Source organism: Durio zibethinus, chromosome 11 (genome assembly GCF_047325235.1).
Source record: "Durio zibethinus cultivar Kanyao isolate XHJ-2024 chromosome 11, ASM4732523v1, whole genome shotgun sequence".
Classification (NCBI taxonomy): Eukaryota; Viridiplantae; Streptophyta; class Magnoliopsida; order Malvales; family Malvaceae; genus Durio; species Durio zibethinus.
In genome coordinates, this window is record NC_143172.1 from 19,402,887 (window position 1) to 19,418,550 (window position 15,664).

Here is a 15,664-nt window from a genome sequence, read left to right on the forward strand (position 1 = left end):
AACGTACTGGAACATTTTAAGAATTATTTCAATAAAAAGGTTTTGATTTATTTTTCTCGAGAATAATTTTAATAAATAAAAATCAAAGAAATTATTTTTTGAATACTGAAAATAAGACTGTTTGTATCAAAATCAAAGGATAACACGTTGTTAATTGGTACCGTTTTTTAACGGGCGTTGTGGGGGTGCTAATCCTTCCCCACGCGTAATCGACTCCCGAACCCAGACTGTTTCGCAGACCGTAAAATTATCTTTTTAATAAATTTTAATTAATTTTAAGATTTCATTAAAAGGATATGTTTTAATAGGTGGCCAATCGCACCTAGCCAAAAAAGATTGGTGGCGACTCCGTTATTTTTTATTTCGTTTCCAAATTCGTCGGGCGGACACAAAACCGTTACGACAGCTTGGCGACTCCGCTGGGGACGCATTTTGTTTTTGAGAGTCAAGCCAAAATTAACTACTTGTTATCCTTAAATTTTGATTTAAATAGTCTTAATCAAATTCTTAATTTTTTATTCTTCATTTTTAGTAAAACAAAACAAAACCAAACAAATCAAAAATAAAAAGCAAAAAAATTCACACACATTTCTCTTATTATGCCTCTTATGTTTTATTTTTTGTATATATATTGCTTTCAATAAATTAGGATATATTTGCACACAATGGCACGATGCATCTCATACATGAGCTCTATACCCGGGCTTCGTCCTTTATAGAAGGAAGTAAAGTACCTATTGCTCTCGTGAGGTGATAACCTCCGCAATGGCAAGCGAAATACTTCCACTCGAATTGAACCCTTTCCGTTAGTAGCCTGTAATGGGTGAGGATCGGGATGCCTTACTAGTCCAATATGGACGACAGTGAGGAATAATTTGGGAACCTTTAGACCCTGTCAATCCAAACCCAGCATATAATAAGCCTAGGAAACCAGCCTTATGTAGAGCTCCATCCACTTTCTTGTAAAAAATATCCAAGAATAAAAGTTGTGTATAACACAAAACAAAACAAAACAAACAAAAAAATCTCTAAAAAAAAAAAACAAATTTTTTTTAAAATCACATCCTCACACTAACTCAATTTTGTTACATTAATCATATCATACAGTTTTGCATCGAGATATTTGCTCAAGGACATTTCTCCCAAGAAGTTTTCATGGATCCCATAGAACTACAGATTTGCTCATCCTCAGTCAGTGTGCCATGTGAGTCGTATAATGAAGTACATGTTTGGTCGAAAGAGGCTCAACAAAAGAACGGAGATTGTTTGCATACCAGTTATATGTCTGAGTTACCCGAAAAAGTGCATTTAGATCTCACACAGAATGATTTAAAAGAGTTAGCTGCTATCTGGGGTCAGTTAAGTGAAGGAAGAAAAGAAAGCTTTTGCAAAAAGTATGGGCAGATTGCATCTCTCATTTCAGTAGTGGTTGATGAACAGCTGGTCAAAGCAGCTATACAGTTTTGGGATCCATCCTATAGATGCTTCACTTTTAATCAGGAAGATTTGGTGCCAACCATCGAGGAGTATTCGATTTTGCTCGGGATAAAATTACAATGTCCAGATAAAGTATTTACCCGAAAGCCAAAATCAGGTTATCGTAAAAAGTTAGCCAAGCTTATGGAGGTTAAAGTAGAAACCATTGATTCCTTTGTGAAGTCTAAAGGTAAACATCTCGGCATTCGTTGGGACTTTCTTCGAAATTTCATTCAGGAGCATTTGGATAATGATCAAGGTATGGATGTGTTTGCTCTAGCATTGTATGGCATGGTAATCTTTCCAAAGACTTTGGGTTACATTGAGATAACTGTGGTAGACTTTTTCGAGCAAATTAAAACCCAAACAATTAATCCCGCTCCAGCAGTCCTAGCCGAAACCATCAGGTCATTGAATTTTTGTCGACGAAATGGGAAAGGTCGATTCATAGGATGTGCATCTCTATTATACGTATGGGTCAGAAGTCATTTCAAATGTGGGAAAAGTGCATTTTCGAAACCATATCTTCGAAATAAAGCACCACTCGAAGAGTTTTGCAAAAGCCAATGGCCGACATTAAAGACTAAGGAAGAATGGGTCCTTTTCTTACGAAGGATTACTGGGGATGAAATCGAATGGATGGTGCCTTGGATGCCTCGTGTGCCCTTGTTGTATCGTGGAGGAAATGAGCCATGGATTCCGTTATTAGGGCTATGGGGTGTTGTAAGTTATGCTCCATTGATGGCACTTAGGCAATTTGGTGCAAAACAGTTTGTTCCTGCTACTCATGGCCTGGTCCAAGTAGAATTCATTTATGGGGAATCAAATCCATCAAGAACTTCGGAGCAGTTGATCCAAGCATGGAAGAGAACACAAAGAATGAGGTTAGGGCCTCTCATCGATAAAGTCACTTCTGATTATCAGATTTGGAAAGCAATGCGGCCTAGAGACATAGTACTCCCTCCTGATGATAGCTCATATCAATTGGTTAATCTTTCAGAAGAGGTGCAATTATCAGAAGTTGAGCTTGTTAAGAAAGAATTAGAAGCTGAAAAAGAAGAAATAAGAAGAAAAAATTTGAGACTTCGTGAAAAAGTAGGGCAATTAAGATATGAAGCGGAGATACAAGGGAGCATATTAGAAAAAGTCATAAAAGAGCGAGATTTGGCTAATAGTGACTTGAAAGATCTACATCAAGAAAATAAGAGGTTACTAGTTACCAAGTCTTACCTTGGCCGACAACGTGAAATGGATAAGCTCCGAGAGGGAATAAACCAATGGAAGGGCAAAGCTCAAGAAAAGCAAGAGGAGACCACCAGAATTTCTCAAGAATGTCAGAATTGGAAGGGATTATACTCTACAACCTCAGCAAGATTGGTGGAATGCCAAAATGAAAAGAAAAGATTAAAAGTCATGCTCGCAGAAGAAAGAAAAAAGCACTTCGAAGTATTGAATGAAAAAGAATCGCTTCACCAGGTGATCCAAGGGTTAGAGCTACAACTGCAAGACACAAAAGTCATATTTCAGCAATGATAGATGAGTGGCATAGAAGGGAAAAAGATTGGATCTTCACATGTGATTCAGAAAGGGATGCTCATATGAGATGGAAGGCAGAAAGTTTAGGGAGGCAACAGTACATAAAGCACTTGACTAATCAAGTTTGCAAGGCAGTGAGGAAAGCATGGGAGATGGTTGAAAAGGTAGAAGCATTAAGAAGAGAAGTCAATCCCATAGGAGAATATGGACAGTGCCCAGTGAACTTTCTAGATGAGGTGAAGGACCATTATGAGCAAGTCAAATGCTTTTATGGATATAACTCTAGGATGATAAATCCTATGTAATAAAAGTTGTATGAGATCAATAAAAATTTCTAATGTTGAAATTCGTTCAAGAACAAATATCTCTCACTTGCATTCATGCATCATATACATCATTTTTCATAAAGTAAAATTTTTAACACATAGCATTCTAATTTTATTTTTTTCTTTTCTTTTTCAAAATAAAAAAATTTTGTGGTAATAAAGGTTCAAGAATAGCTCGCCCATCAAAAATTTCGGCCCAACCTACTCGTCATTCATACAATACCAGGACACAGACAAGAATCATGGAGCAAGAACAGGCCAGTCGATTTGAGAGAATTGAAAAAGCTCAAGAAGAACTAAAAGGAGATCTTAGTATAATAATGGATATGCTCAAGAAACTTGACAAAGGAAAAACAGTGGAAGAAAATCCTAGCTTTCAAGAACGATCGCCAGATATGGTAGATCCTGTCTATCCTCCAGGGTTTGAGCCACGACTGAACCAACCTTCACAAGGAACTAGAGTACCAATTTTTACTCCTGGTGGATATCCTAATCCTTATCCAAGAATGACATCCACACCTGCTCCAGGACAATTTCAGAATTTTGTTAATCCCATTATGATGGAAAAACCACCTGAGCCAATCTTAGTTCCTGATTTAGATGATCCCAAGGAAAGAGAAAAGCTAGGGATGCAGACACCTGAAAAAGTAGAAGATACCAGTGCCCGGGAGAAGATGAAGATATTGGAGGAAAGGCTTAGGGCTGTAGAGGGAATGGATTTTTATGGCTCCACAGATGCAGCTGATCTTTGTTTAGTTCCAGATGTGGTAATTCCACCTAAATTCAAGGTCCCTGAATTTGAAAAATATGATGGTACAAAATGCCCAATGACCCATATCACCATGTATTGTCGAAAGATGGCAGCATATGCTCGAGATGAGAAGTTGTTAATGCACATATTTCAAGATAGTCTTACGGGTTCTGCAGCTAGGTGGTATGTCCAGCTAGATAGGACTCATATTCGTTCTTGGCAAGAGCTTACAAAGGCATTCCTTACACAATATCGGCATGTCACGGATATGGTTCCAGATCGTCTATCTCTTCAAAGCATGGAAAAGAAAGTAACTGAAAACTTTAAGGAGTATGCACAAAGATGGAGAGACGTGGCTGCACAAGTTCAACCCCCTCTCACTGAGAAAGAAACAACTGTTTTATTTGTGAATACCTTGAAAGCACCGTATTATGAAAGATTGATAGGTAATGCAACCAAGAATTTTGTCGATATGGTGATATCCGGTGAGATCATTGAAAATGCCATAAAAAATGGTAAGCTCGATGCGGGAGAGACAAGTGGAGTAAAGAAAGGTGGAGCTCCTAGAAAGAAAGAGAATGAAGCTCCAGTAGTGAACTATATGGGGCAACAATTCAGAGGTTTCACACCTTATCCTACACCAGTATACCAGACCCATTACCCTTCTGTAAACCATGTTACATCCATCCCTCATTCACATCAACCATACCAGTCATTACCACAACCAGCTTATTCACCTCATTTTCAACCATCCTTTCGAACACCCACTTATTCCTATAACCGTCCTGTTGTACCTACAAGACCAGACTGGAGACCTAATAGTAGTCCACGAGCCCCAAGAAATATCCAAGAAAAATTCACTTTCGATCCCATTCCCATGACATATACAGATCTGTATCCTCAACTTGTTGAGAAACATCTGCTTGCTCCTGTTATCATTGAACCTATGAAACCTCCGTTTCCCAAATGGTATGACCCCAATGCACATTGTGATTATCATTATGGGAATCCAGGTCATTCCACTGAGAACTGTACTGCTTTGAAGCGTAAAGTGCAGGGGTTAATCAATGAAGGAGTATTAAATTTTGATACCAGCCAACAAAGGACTCCAAATGTCAATGGAAACCCTCTACCAAATCATACCAAACCATCAATAAATGCTTTGATTGATGGGCAAACAAGTTATGTGAAAAGAAGAATAGAGGAGGTCAAAACTCCTATGGCTAAGGTGTTCGAAGTATTGGTCAAAACTGACATGTTGAAGCCAATAGAACCTCAAAATTACTCTGAAATGATAAACTCAACTGAAAGCTGCACTTATCACAGAGATGTTTTGGGGCATTCTATCGAGAATTGTCACCAATTTCGTCAAGAGGTGCAAAAATTGATGGATGAAGGTCGAATAGAGTTTTACCAAGAGAGAGAAGAGTTGGTGAAAGTGTCTACCATTAATTCAAAGAATAAGTTTGGGCGTAGACCAGTAACTATCTATTATGATGAGAAGCCAACATCGAAGCTAGAAAAACTCGTCTCTCGACCAGTGGTGACAATTAAAGTTCCTGTCTTTTTTTCATATCAGAATGATAAAGCAGTACCTTGGAAGTACGATTATGGTGTCGTAGTCAACCCAGATACTGCTAATATAACGGGTGTAGGAGGCATAACCCGAAGTGGCAGGTGCTATACCCCAGAGGCTCTAGAAAAAGCTAGAAAGGAGAAAGCCAAGGTAAGGGAAGAAAATGAAAGTCAGAGTGATCTTGATGCAACACCAGAAAAAGAATGTCAGAAGCCAGTATCTGAAAGTGAAGTAGGTGAATTTTTGAAGCTAATAAAACATAGTGAGTATAGCGTGGTAGAACAGCTTAACAAGATGCCAGCTAGAATTTCGCTATTGTCATTATTGCTCAATTCAGAGTCACACCGTAATGCTTTACTGAAGGTGCTAAATCAAGCATATGTGTCTCACAATGCTTCTGTTGAATATGTGGAACAGCTTGTTGGTAATCTGACGATTTCAAACTATATCTCTTTCAATGATGAAGAGATTCCTCCTGAGGGTAGAGGAAGCATCAGGGCTCTTCACATTACTGTGAAATGTAAAAGTCATATAATGGCTAAGGTTTTGATTGATAATGGCTCATCCATCAATGTTATGCCTGCGGCTACTCTGGCAAAACTCCCTGTTGATGGATCTTATATGAAATCTAGTCATATGATAGTGAGAGCTTTTGATGGAACCAGAAGAGAAGTGTTGAGAGATATAGAAGTGCCACTGCAGATTGGCCCATGTACTTTCAACGTGAAATTTCAAGTCATGGACATCTCTCCTTCATATAGTTGTTTATTGGGTAGACCGTGGATCCATATGGCAGGTGCTGTCCCATCCTCATTACATCAAAAAGTCAAATTCATTGTTGAAGGGAAGCTAACATGTGTGGCAGGAGAAGAAGATTTATTGGTAACTCAACCGATAAATACTCCTTATGTGGAATCGGCAGATGAAGCTTTAGAATGCTCTTATAGATCTTTCGAGATTACCAATGCAACATATATAGCTGAAGGATCTAAATTGTATTCGTCACACTTATCTACGACTACTAAAATGGTAGTCAGACAGCTTACCAAGATGGGATGGCAACCTGAAGCCGGACTTGGGAAGAACCTGCAAGGAATCACGAAGCCATCGGCCATATATGAAAAGAGAGACAGGTTTGGCTTGGGATATAAGCCAACAAGAGGGGATAAAGTAAGAATGGGGAATGAGAAAAGATATAAGAGGATAGCTAATCTTAAGGGATATGAACCAGAGTCAGAACCCATAGTCATTCCATATCTCTATGATTCTTTTCACTCGGGAGGATACATTTATTCAGATTTACCGGGAGCCTCAAGTGCAGGATTCATGGAAAAATTTTCAGAGCTGGCCATTCAAATGATGGATGGAGAAAAGAAGAGTCGAAGTGAAGAGCTGTTCGTGTACCCTTGTCCTTCAGATTTTGAGCTGGATAATTGGAAAGTTACGGAGCTGCCTATTGTTTTTAAAGCTTTGGAAAAGTAATGTGAAACTTTAAATCCCTAATTACTTTCTACGAGTATTAGGAGATCTTTTATGGTGTGTTTATGTTTGTCATTTTAATAAAAGACTTAGAAGATGCATCCACATTTCTTCTATTATCTTCATTTTACCTTTCATTCTTTTCTTTCCTACATTTTCTTGCCATTCCATTTTTGTGTGCCAATATTTTCTTCATCTTACCCTTTTGCAGGGTCCCAAACAATGAACATGAAGATAATCATGGCAATAATCTCGGATATGATTTTGAAAATTTAATTCATGTTGATGAACTTGATAATGAGGAAGATTCAGATAACTACACACTGCCTCTTGATTTGTTAAAATTAATAGAACATGAAGATAAGCCAATTGAACCCCACCAAGAAATTACTGAATCAGTAAATTTGGGAGATGGTGAGAATAAAAGGGAGGTCAAAATTGGTACATCTCTTTTACCAGTTGAAAGAAAGAAGCTAGAAGAATTACTCCGAGAATATGTAGATGTGTTCGCGTGGACTTACCAGGATATGCCAGGACTCAGCACTGATATTGTAGAGCACAAGTTACCTTTAAAATCAGGATGTAAGCCGATGCAGCAAAAGCTAAGGCGCATGAAACCAGAGATGCTACTGAAAATTAAAGAGGAAGTGAAGAAACAATTCGATGTTGGATTTTTAGAAGTGGCAAAATATCCTGAATGGGTAGCCAACATAGTGCCAGTTCCTAAGAAGGATGGAAAAGTGAGAATGTGTGTCGATTATCGAGATCTAAATAGAGCAAGTCCCAAGGATAACTTTCCTTTACCTCACATCGATACTCTAGTGGATAATACTGCTAGGCACTTCACATTTTCCTTTATGGATGGTTTCTCAGGCTATAATCAGATCAAGATGGCTCGAGATGATATGGAGAAAACTACATTTGTGACCATGTGGGGAACATTCTGTTACAAAGTCATGCCTTTTGGGTTGAAAAATGCTGGTGCTACTTATCAAAGAGCAATGGTGACTCTTTTTCATGACATGATGCATAAAGAGATAGAAGTGTATGTGGATGATATGATTGTAAAATCTCGTGAAGGAGAGGATCATATAGTCAATCTCAAAAAGCTGTTCGACAGGTTGAGAAGATTTCAGTTGAAGTTGAATCCTGCCAAATGTACATTTGGAGCCAAATCAGGAAAACTATTGGGCTTTGTAGTCAGTGAAAAAGGAATCGAAGTGGACCCGGATAAGATACAAGCCATCCAAAACTTATCTCCTCCTCATACTTCAAAAGAAGTGCGAGGCTTCTTAGGGAGATTAAATTATATTGCTCGCTTCATCTCTCAACTCACTTATAAGTGTGATCCTATTTTCAAGCTTCTCAGAAAACATGATCCTGGAGAATGGAATGATGAGTGCCAAGAAGCTTTTGATAAGATCAAAGAATACTTGTCAAATCCACCTGTGTTGGTGCCACCAATGCCAAGAAAACCTTTGATTTTGTACTTAACAGTGCATAAAAATTCAATGGGATGTGTGCTGGGGCAAAGAGATGAAACTGATAAGAAAGAACGAGCAATTTACTACTTGAGTAAGAAGTTCACTGATTATGAGTCAAAGTATTCACCATTAGAGAAAATGTGTTGTGCATTAACCTGGACAGCTCGAAGGCTTAGACAATACATGCTTTATCACACTACTTGGCTCATAGTAAAACTGGATCCTATTAAGTATATCTTCGAAAAGCCCTCATTAACAGGAAGAATAGCACGGTGGCAAGTTATGCTTTCAGAATATGATATCATTTATGTGGCTCAAAAAGCTATTAAAGGGAGTGCAATAGCTGAATTCCTTGCTGATCGTACAGCCGAAGATTATGAGCCAATGAAATTAGATTTTCCTGATGAGGATGTGATGGCCATTGAAGAAAATAAACCTGTTGAAAAATCATGGAGGATGTATTTTGATGGAGCTGCTAATGCTTTGGGTCATGGTATTGGGGCAATTTTGATATCTCCTGATGGACATTATTACCCCATCACAGCCAGATTAAATTTTAATTGCACAAACAATGTGGCTGAATATGAGGCCTGTGTTATGGGTCTACAAGCAGCAATTGAAAAAAAGATCAAAGTGTTAGATGTGTTTGGAGATTCAGCTTTAGTCATCTATCAGTTACGAGGTGAATGGGAGACAAGAGACTCTAAGCTGATTCAGTACCATAAATATATCTCTGAGTTGGTTAAGCAATTTAAAGAAGTTCAATTTGAGCATCTACCTAGAGAGGAAAACCAAATTGCTGATGCACTGGCTACTCTAGCTGCAATGGTCAAAATAGATGCAAATACTGAAATCCAACCCATCAAGCTGGATGTGAAAGATGTTCCAGCACATTGCTCAGGTGTTGAAAAAAAAATTGATGGGAAGCCATGGTATCATGATATCATGCAATACATTAAAAACCAGCAATACCCAGAACATGCAACTGAAAATGATAAGAGGACTATCAGAAGATTGGCTATGAGTTTCTTCATTGATGGAGATATCCTTTACAAAAGAGGTCGAGATCAAGTGCTCTTAAGATGTGTAAATGCAGCTGAAGCAAAAAAGATTATTGAAGAAGTGCATGATGGAGTTTGTGGGGCACATGCAAATGGTCATATGATGGCTAGACAAATTATGAGGGCTGGCTATTATTGGTTGACAATAGAGAGAGACTGTATTGATTATGCTAAGAGATGTCATAAATGTCAGATTTATGCTGACAAGATTCATGCTCCGCCATCAACATTACATGTTCTAGCTCCACCTTGGCCGTTCTCTATGTGGGGCATGGATGTTATTGGTCCCATCACTCCAAAAGCTTCGAATGGGCATAGATTCATTTTTGTAATTATTGATTACTTCACCAAATGGGTAGAAGCTGCATCATATGCTAGCGTGACCCGATCTGTGGTATGTAAGTTCATGAAAAGAGAGATAATATGCAGATATGGACTTCCGGAGACAATTATTTCTGATAATGCCAAAAACTTGAACAACAAAATGATGAATGAAGTATGCACTCAGTTCAAGATCCGTCATCGTAATTTGGCACCATATCGTCCGAAGATGAATGGGGCAGTGGAGGCTGCGAACAAGAATATCAAAAGAATCCTGGAGAAAACGACTGAAACTTACAAAGATTGGCATGAGAAATTGCCTTTTGCCTTGCATGCTTATAGAACATCAGTCAGAACGTCTACTGGAGCCACACCGTTCTCTTTGGTATATGGTATGGAAGCTGTACTACCAGTCGAAGTGGAAATTCCCTCACTTAGAGTCTTGATGGAGGTAGAGTTAGAGGAAGCAGAATGGGTTCGAAATCGCTACGAGCAGTTAAACCTCATCGAAGAGAAAAGATTGTCAGCACTTTGTCATGGTCAATTATATCAAAAGAGGATGATGAGAGCACATGATAAGAAAACTCATCCCCGTTGCTTCAGGGAAGGAGACTTAGTGCTAAAAAGATTTTTTCCAAATCAACATGATAATCGGGGGAAATGGACACCAAATTGGGAAGGCCCGTATGTGGTGAAAAAGGCCTTTTCTGGTGGGGCATTGATTTTGGCAGAAATGGACGGAGGTGATTTACCTACCCCAATAAATTCAGATGTTGTGAAGAAATATTTTGCTTAAAAAAAAAAAAAAAAAGAAAAAATGATGACTTATCTAAGTTGAAAACCTGAAAAGGCGGCTTAGATGTGAAGCAAAAGCATCATCAAGAAAAGATCCCATAATGCAGGGGCAAGTGTAGTTTGACGAACTCTGAATAATCAAGAAAGTCATCTGATTTAGTTTTAGAGAAAGAATCTGAGAATATTTTGTTCATGATTATCTTGTGATCATTCTTTTGACACCTTTATTTCAACTCAAACACTTTGACATACACTTGTTATCAACCATAGGAAATACATTATCCTTCATTTGAAACTAATGCCTATCCTTTCCTTTATCCTTATTTGATATTTTTTGTCCATCAGAGAAATGTGATTGCATTTTATTTGTCTTGAACTTAAAATGATGAAAAGAAAAACAAATATGAAAGATCTCAGCATTACTTTTAAAGTTGACAAAGGCAAATGAAAAAGGATGAGAAAAGCATGACAAGACATTGATGTTGCAGACTTTTGAAGAAAAAACTATTATGGTCAGATGTTGAAGACAGATTGGTCATATAAGAATTCGGATAAAAGAAGTCAAAAGCGAGAGATTTTGAGAAGCTTTTTACTACAATGAACGATTTTGATTGCATTACATGCATTGCATCATGAGCACTCAGTACATGCATCCATGAGAAGTTGTAACAAAGATAAAAATTTTCCTTCTCTTAAAAAAAAAAAAAAAAAAAAAAAGATTTTGGTAAAGACAATGACCAAACAAAGGAAGAGAGAAATTTACTTGTTCAAAGATGAAAACTCAAATTTGAAAACAGATGAAAATTTTAAAGTTGTTGAGCCTCTGCTGAGAGGAGCTTTTTTCAAGAGAGAATTTTTAAAGTTGTGGAGCCTCTGTTGAGAGGAGCTTTTTCAGATAAGATTTTTAAAGTTGTGGAGCCTCTATTGAGAGGAGCTTTTCCAAGATAAGATTTTTAAAGTTGTTGAGCCTCTGCTGAGAGGAGCTTTTCCAAGAGAGAATTTTTAAAGTTGTTGAGCCTCTGCTGAGAGGAGCTTTTCCAAGATGAATTTTAAAGTTGTTGAGCCTCTGCTGAGAGGAGCTTTTTCCAAGAGAGAATTTTTAAAGTTGTTGAGCCTCTGCTGAGAGGAGCTTTTCCAAGATGAATTTTAAAGTTGTTGAGCCTCTGCTGGGAGGAGCTTTTTCCAAGAGAGATTTTTAAAGTTGTTGAGCCTCTGCTGAGAGGAGCTTTTTTCAAGAGAGATTTTTAAAAGTTGTTGAGCCTCTGCTGAGAGGAGCTTTTTCCAAGATGAATTTTTAAAGTTGTTGAGCCTCTGCTGAGAGGAGCTTTTTCAGATAAGATTTTTTTAAAGTTGTTGAGCCTCTGCTGAGAGGAGCTTTTTCAAGATGAAAATTTTAAAGTTGTGGAGCCTTTGTTGAGAGGAGTTTTTTCAAATAAGATTTTCAGATGAGATTTTAAAGTTGTTGAGCCTCTGCTGAGAACAGAGGAGCTTTTACAAGATGAAAATTTTAAAGTTGTGGAGCCTCTGTTGAGAGGAGCTTTTTCAAATAAAATTTTCAGATGAGATTTTAAAGTTGTTAAACCTCTGCTGAGAGGAGCCCTTTCAAAAATAAAAAAATAAAAAAAAATCAAATCATGATTTATCTTCGGACAAAATCGTTGTCTTTGTCTTTGCCCTATTCTTGATTCTCAGTAATGTGCAAAGAGGGGCAGCTGTAGATACCGGTTTTGTCCGGATCTACTGTTTTATTTTAATAATAATAATATTTAACAAAACAAACAAAAAAACAAAAAATAAACAAACAAAAGAAACAGAAATAAAACAAAAGTCAAGGGGTTGGTACGGCGCCGAACTGGTCCGACCAACTACCCGATCAACCTCCCGACAAGCCACCAATCACGGACGGTAGGTATGATTTTTCAGTTGAAAAATGAGATTCGAATCCTAGAAAATCTGAGATTTGAATCCCAACAAGCTCTATAAATAGAGCTTGTAAACTAGACTAAAAAAGAACGAAAAAAAAAGAAAAGAAGAAGGCAGCTTCTGTAAAAAAAAAATTCTGCAAAAACACAAAAAAAAAAAAAAAACAACAGTCCCCTGGAACGGGGAACCCAGCGCCAGAAAGCCACCTGAAAAAAAAAAGAGAGAGATCAGCAGATTCAAAGAAAAAAAAAAAAAGAAAAAAAGAGAGACCGAAACTTTGAGCCCCGATCTACGTCGATCAGGGCTGTTTCCGGTAAAAAGGACACCGGATCTGGAAAGATCGCGTCGAAGAGAACTTCCAGAAGAATTTTCACCTTTCCCGATCATCGGAAACCACCGTCCAAGACTGCCGGCGGCGAGCCAGACGGCGGCCGGCACAGTGCTCCGGCAACCGACCGACGACCTTTCCCCCAGAGCTCTCTCTCTCCCTCTCTCCTTTTTTTTTCTGAAACAGAAGCCAAATGAACCAAAAAAAAAAAAATCTTCAGCTATATATAGTAAAGCAAAATCTCAAAACGACGTCGTTTAGATAAAGACCCAAAACGACGCCGTTTCAGCCAAGGAGGATCCGCGCGTCAACCCGCGACCCGACCCGGGGTCCGCGCACCCGACCCGCGACCCGCTGCCTTTATCATCTCTGACCGGTCTGACTGGACCGAACCGAACCGCCGGACCAAACCAACCAGATCGAACTGAACCGCCGGACCGAACCAACCAGACCGAATCGAACCGCCGAACTGAACCAGGAGTTGACCGGACCGTTGACCGGTCCGGTTCAGGTAAAAAAAAATTTTTTTTTTTTTGAATTTTTCTTATTTTTTAAGTGTTATTTTGTTAATATTTATGCATATTAAAATATCTATATTTGTTAGACTAATTAATGAAATTGTGGTTAAATAATTTTTTATATAATTATGTTATTTTTTAGAATAAACTTTAAAAACAATAACATAAAAAATAAATTTAATAATAATACTAAAGTAGTAAAAAAATGAAAGAAAAAGGAAATTTTTATCCGACGATGAGATTCAAAGGTATTCCGAGTAGTGATGCCTACGAAATCTCTAGGTGAGAAGATTTTTTTAAAATACTACCAGCGTATTGGAGTATTTATAAAAAAATTTTCAATACAGTAAAGATTTTCTTTTTTAAAAAAATAATAAATAAAAATTGATTAATAAATTAAAATATAACTAATAAAAAATAAGAGAAGAGGAAATTTTTATCCGATGATGAGATTCAAAGGTATTCCGAGTAGTGATGCCTACGAAATCTCTAGGTGAGAAGATTTTTTTTAAGTACTACCAGCGTATTGGAGTATTTATAAAAAAATTTCAATACAGTAAAGATTTTTTTTTTTTTTAAAATAATAAATAAAAATTGATTAATAAATAAAAAATATAAGTAATAAAAATAAGAAGAAAATAAATTTAATCCAATGATGAGATTCTAAAAGTATTCCGAGTAGAGATGCTTTAAGAAATCTCTAGGTGAGAAGATTTTTTGTAAAATATTACCAGCGTATTGGAATATTTATAGAAAATCTTCAATATGATTAAATTCCTTTTTTCTTCAAAATTTTAATTAAAATTAATAAAATTAATAAAATAATTAATAAAATTTTTGAATGAGAATAAAATGTGTGCATAAACACGAAAATATTTTGCATGGCATGCATAACATAATTTCTTACGAAAAGTAAATTTAGACCTCCAAAGATGAGATTCTAAAAGTATTCCGAGTAGAGATGCTTTAAGAAATCTCTAGGTGAGAAAGAGTTCTTTTAATGTTACCAACGTACTGGAACATTTTAAGAATTATTTCAATAAAAAGGTTTTGATTTATTTTTCTCGAGAATAATTTTAATAAATAAAAATCAAAGAAATTATTTTTTGAATACTGAAAATAAGACTGTTTGTATCAAAATCAAAGGATAACACGTTGTTAATTGGTACCGTTTTTTAACGGGCGTTGTGGGGGTGCTAATCCTTCCCCACGCGTAATCGACTCCCGAACCCAGACTGTTTCGCAGACCGTAAAATTATCTTTTTAATAAATTTTAATTAATTTTAAGATTTCATTAAAAGGATATGTTTTAATAGGTGGCCAATCGCACCTAGCCAAAAAAGATTGGTGGCGACTCCGTTATTTTTTATTTCGTTTCCAAATTCGTCGGGCGGACACAAAACCGTTACGACAGCTTGGCGACTCCGCTGGGGACGCATTTTGTTTTTGAGAGTCAAGCCAAAATTAACTACTTGTTATCCTTAAATTTTGATTTAAATAGTCTTAATCAAATTCTTAATTTTTTATTCTTCATTTTTAGTAAAACAAAACAAAACCAAACAAATCAAAAATAAAAAGCAAAAAAATTCACACACATTTCTCTTATTATGCCTCTTATGTTTTATTTTTTGTATATATATTGCTTTCAATAAATTAGGATATATTTGCACACAATGGCACGATGCATCTCATACATGAGCTCTATACCCGGGCTTCATCCTTTATAGAAGGAAGTAAAGTACCTATTGCTCTCGTGAGGTGATAACCTCCGCAATGGCAAGCGAAATACTTCCACTCGAATTGAACCCTTTCCGTTAGTAGCCTGTAATGGGTGAGGATCGGGATGCCTTACTAGTCCAATATGGACGACAGTGAGGAATAATTTGGGAACCTTTAGACCCTGTCAATCCAAACCCAGCTTATAATAAGCCTAGGAAACCAGCCTTATGTAGAGCTCCATCCACTTTCTTGTAAAAAATATCCAAGAATAAAAGTTGTGTATAACACAAAACAAAACAAAACAAACAAAAAAATCTCTAAAAAAAAAAAACAAATTTTTTTTAAAATCACATCCTCACACTAACTCAATT

The 15,664-nt window shown here is 37.0% G+C and overlaps 1 protein-coding gene across 1 annotated transcript; it reads left to right on the top strand.

The window, feature by feature from the left end:
* The first annotated feature begins 3,658 nt into the window (after positions 1-3,658).
* On the top strand, positions 3,659-11,853 carry LOC149516174 (uncharacterized). Its single transcript, XM_089768728.1, has 6 exons — positions 3,659-4,983; positions 5,272-5,326; positions 5,669-5,747; positions 5,862-7,008; positions 7,134-7,143; positions 7,204-11,853. The coding sequence occupies exons 1-6, from the start codon at positions 3,659-3,661 to the stop codon at positions 10,804-10,806; spliced, it is 6,219 nt and encodes a 2,072-aa protein (XP_089624854.1). The 3' UTR covers positions 10,807-11,853.
* The last annotated feature ends 3,811 nt before the right edge of the window (positions 11,854-15,664 follow it).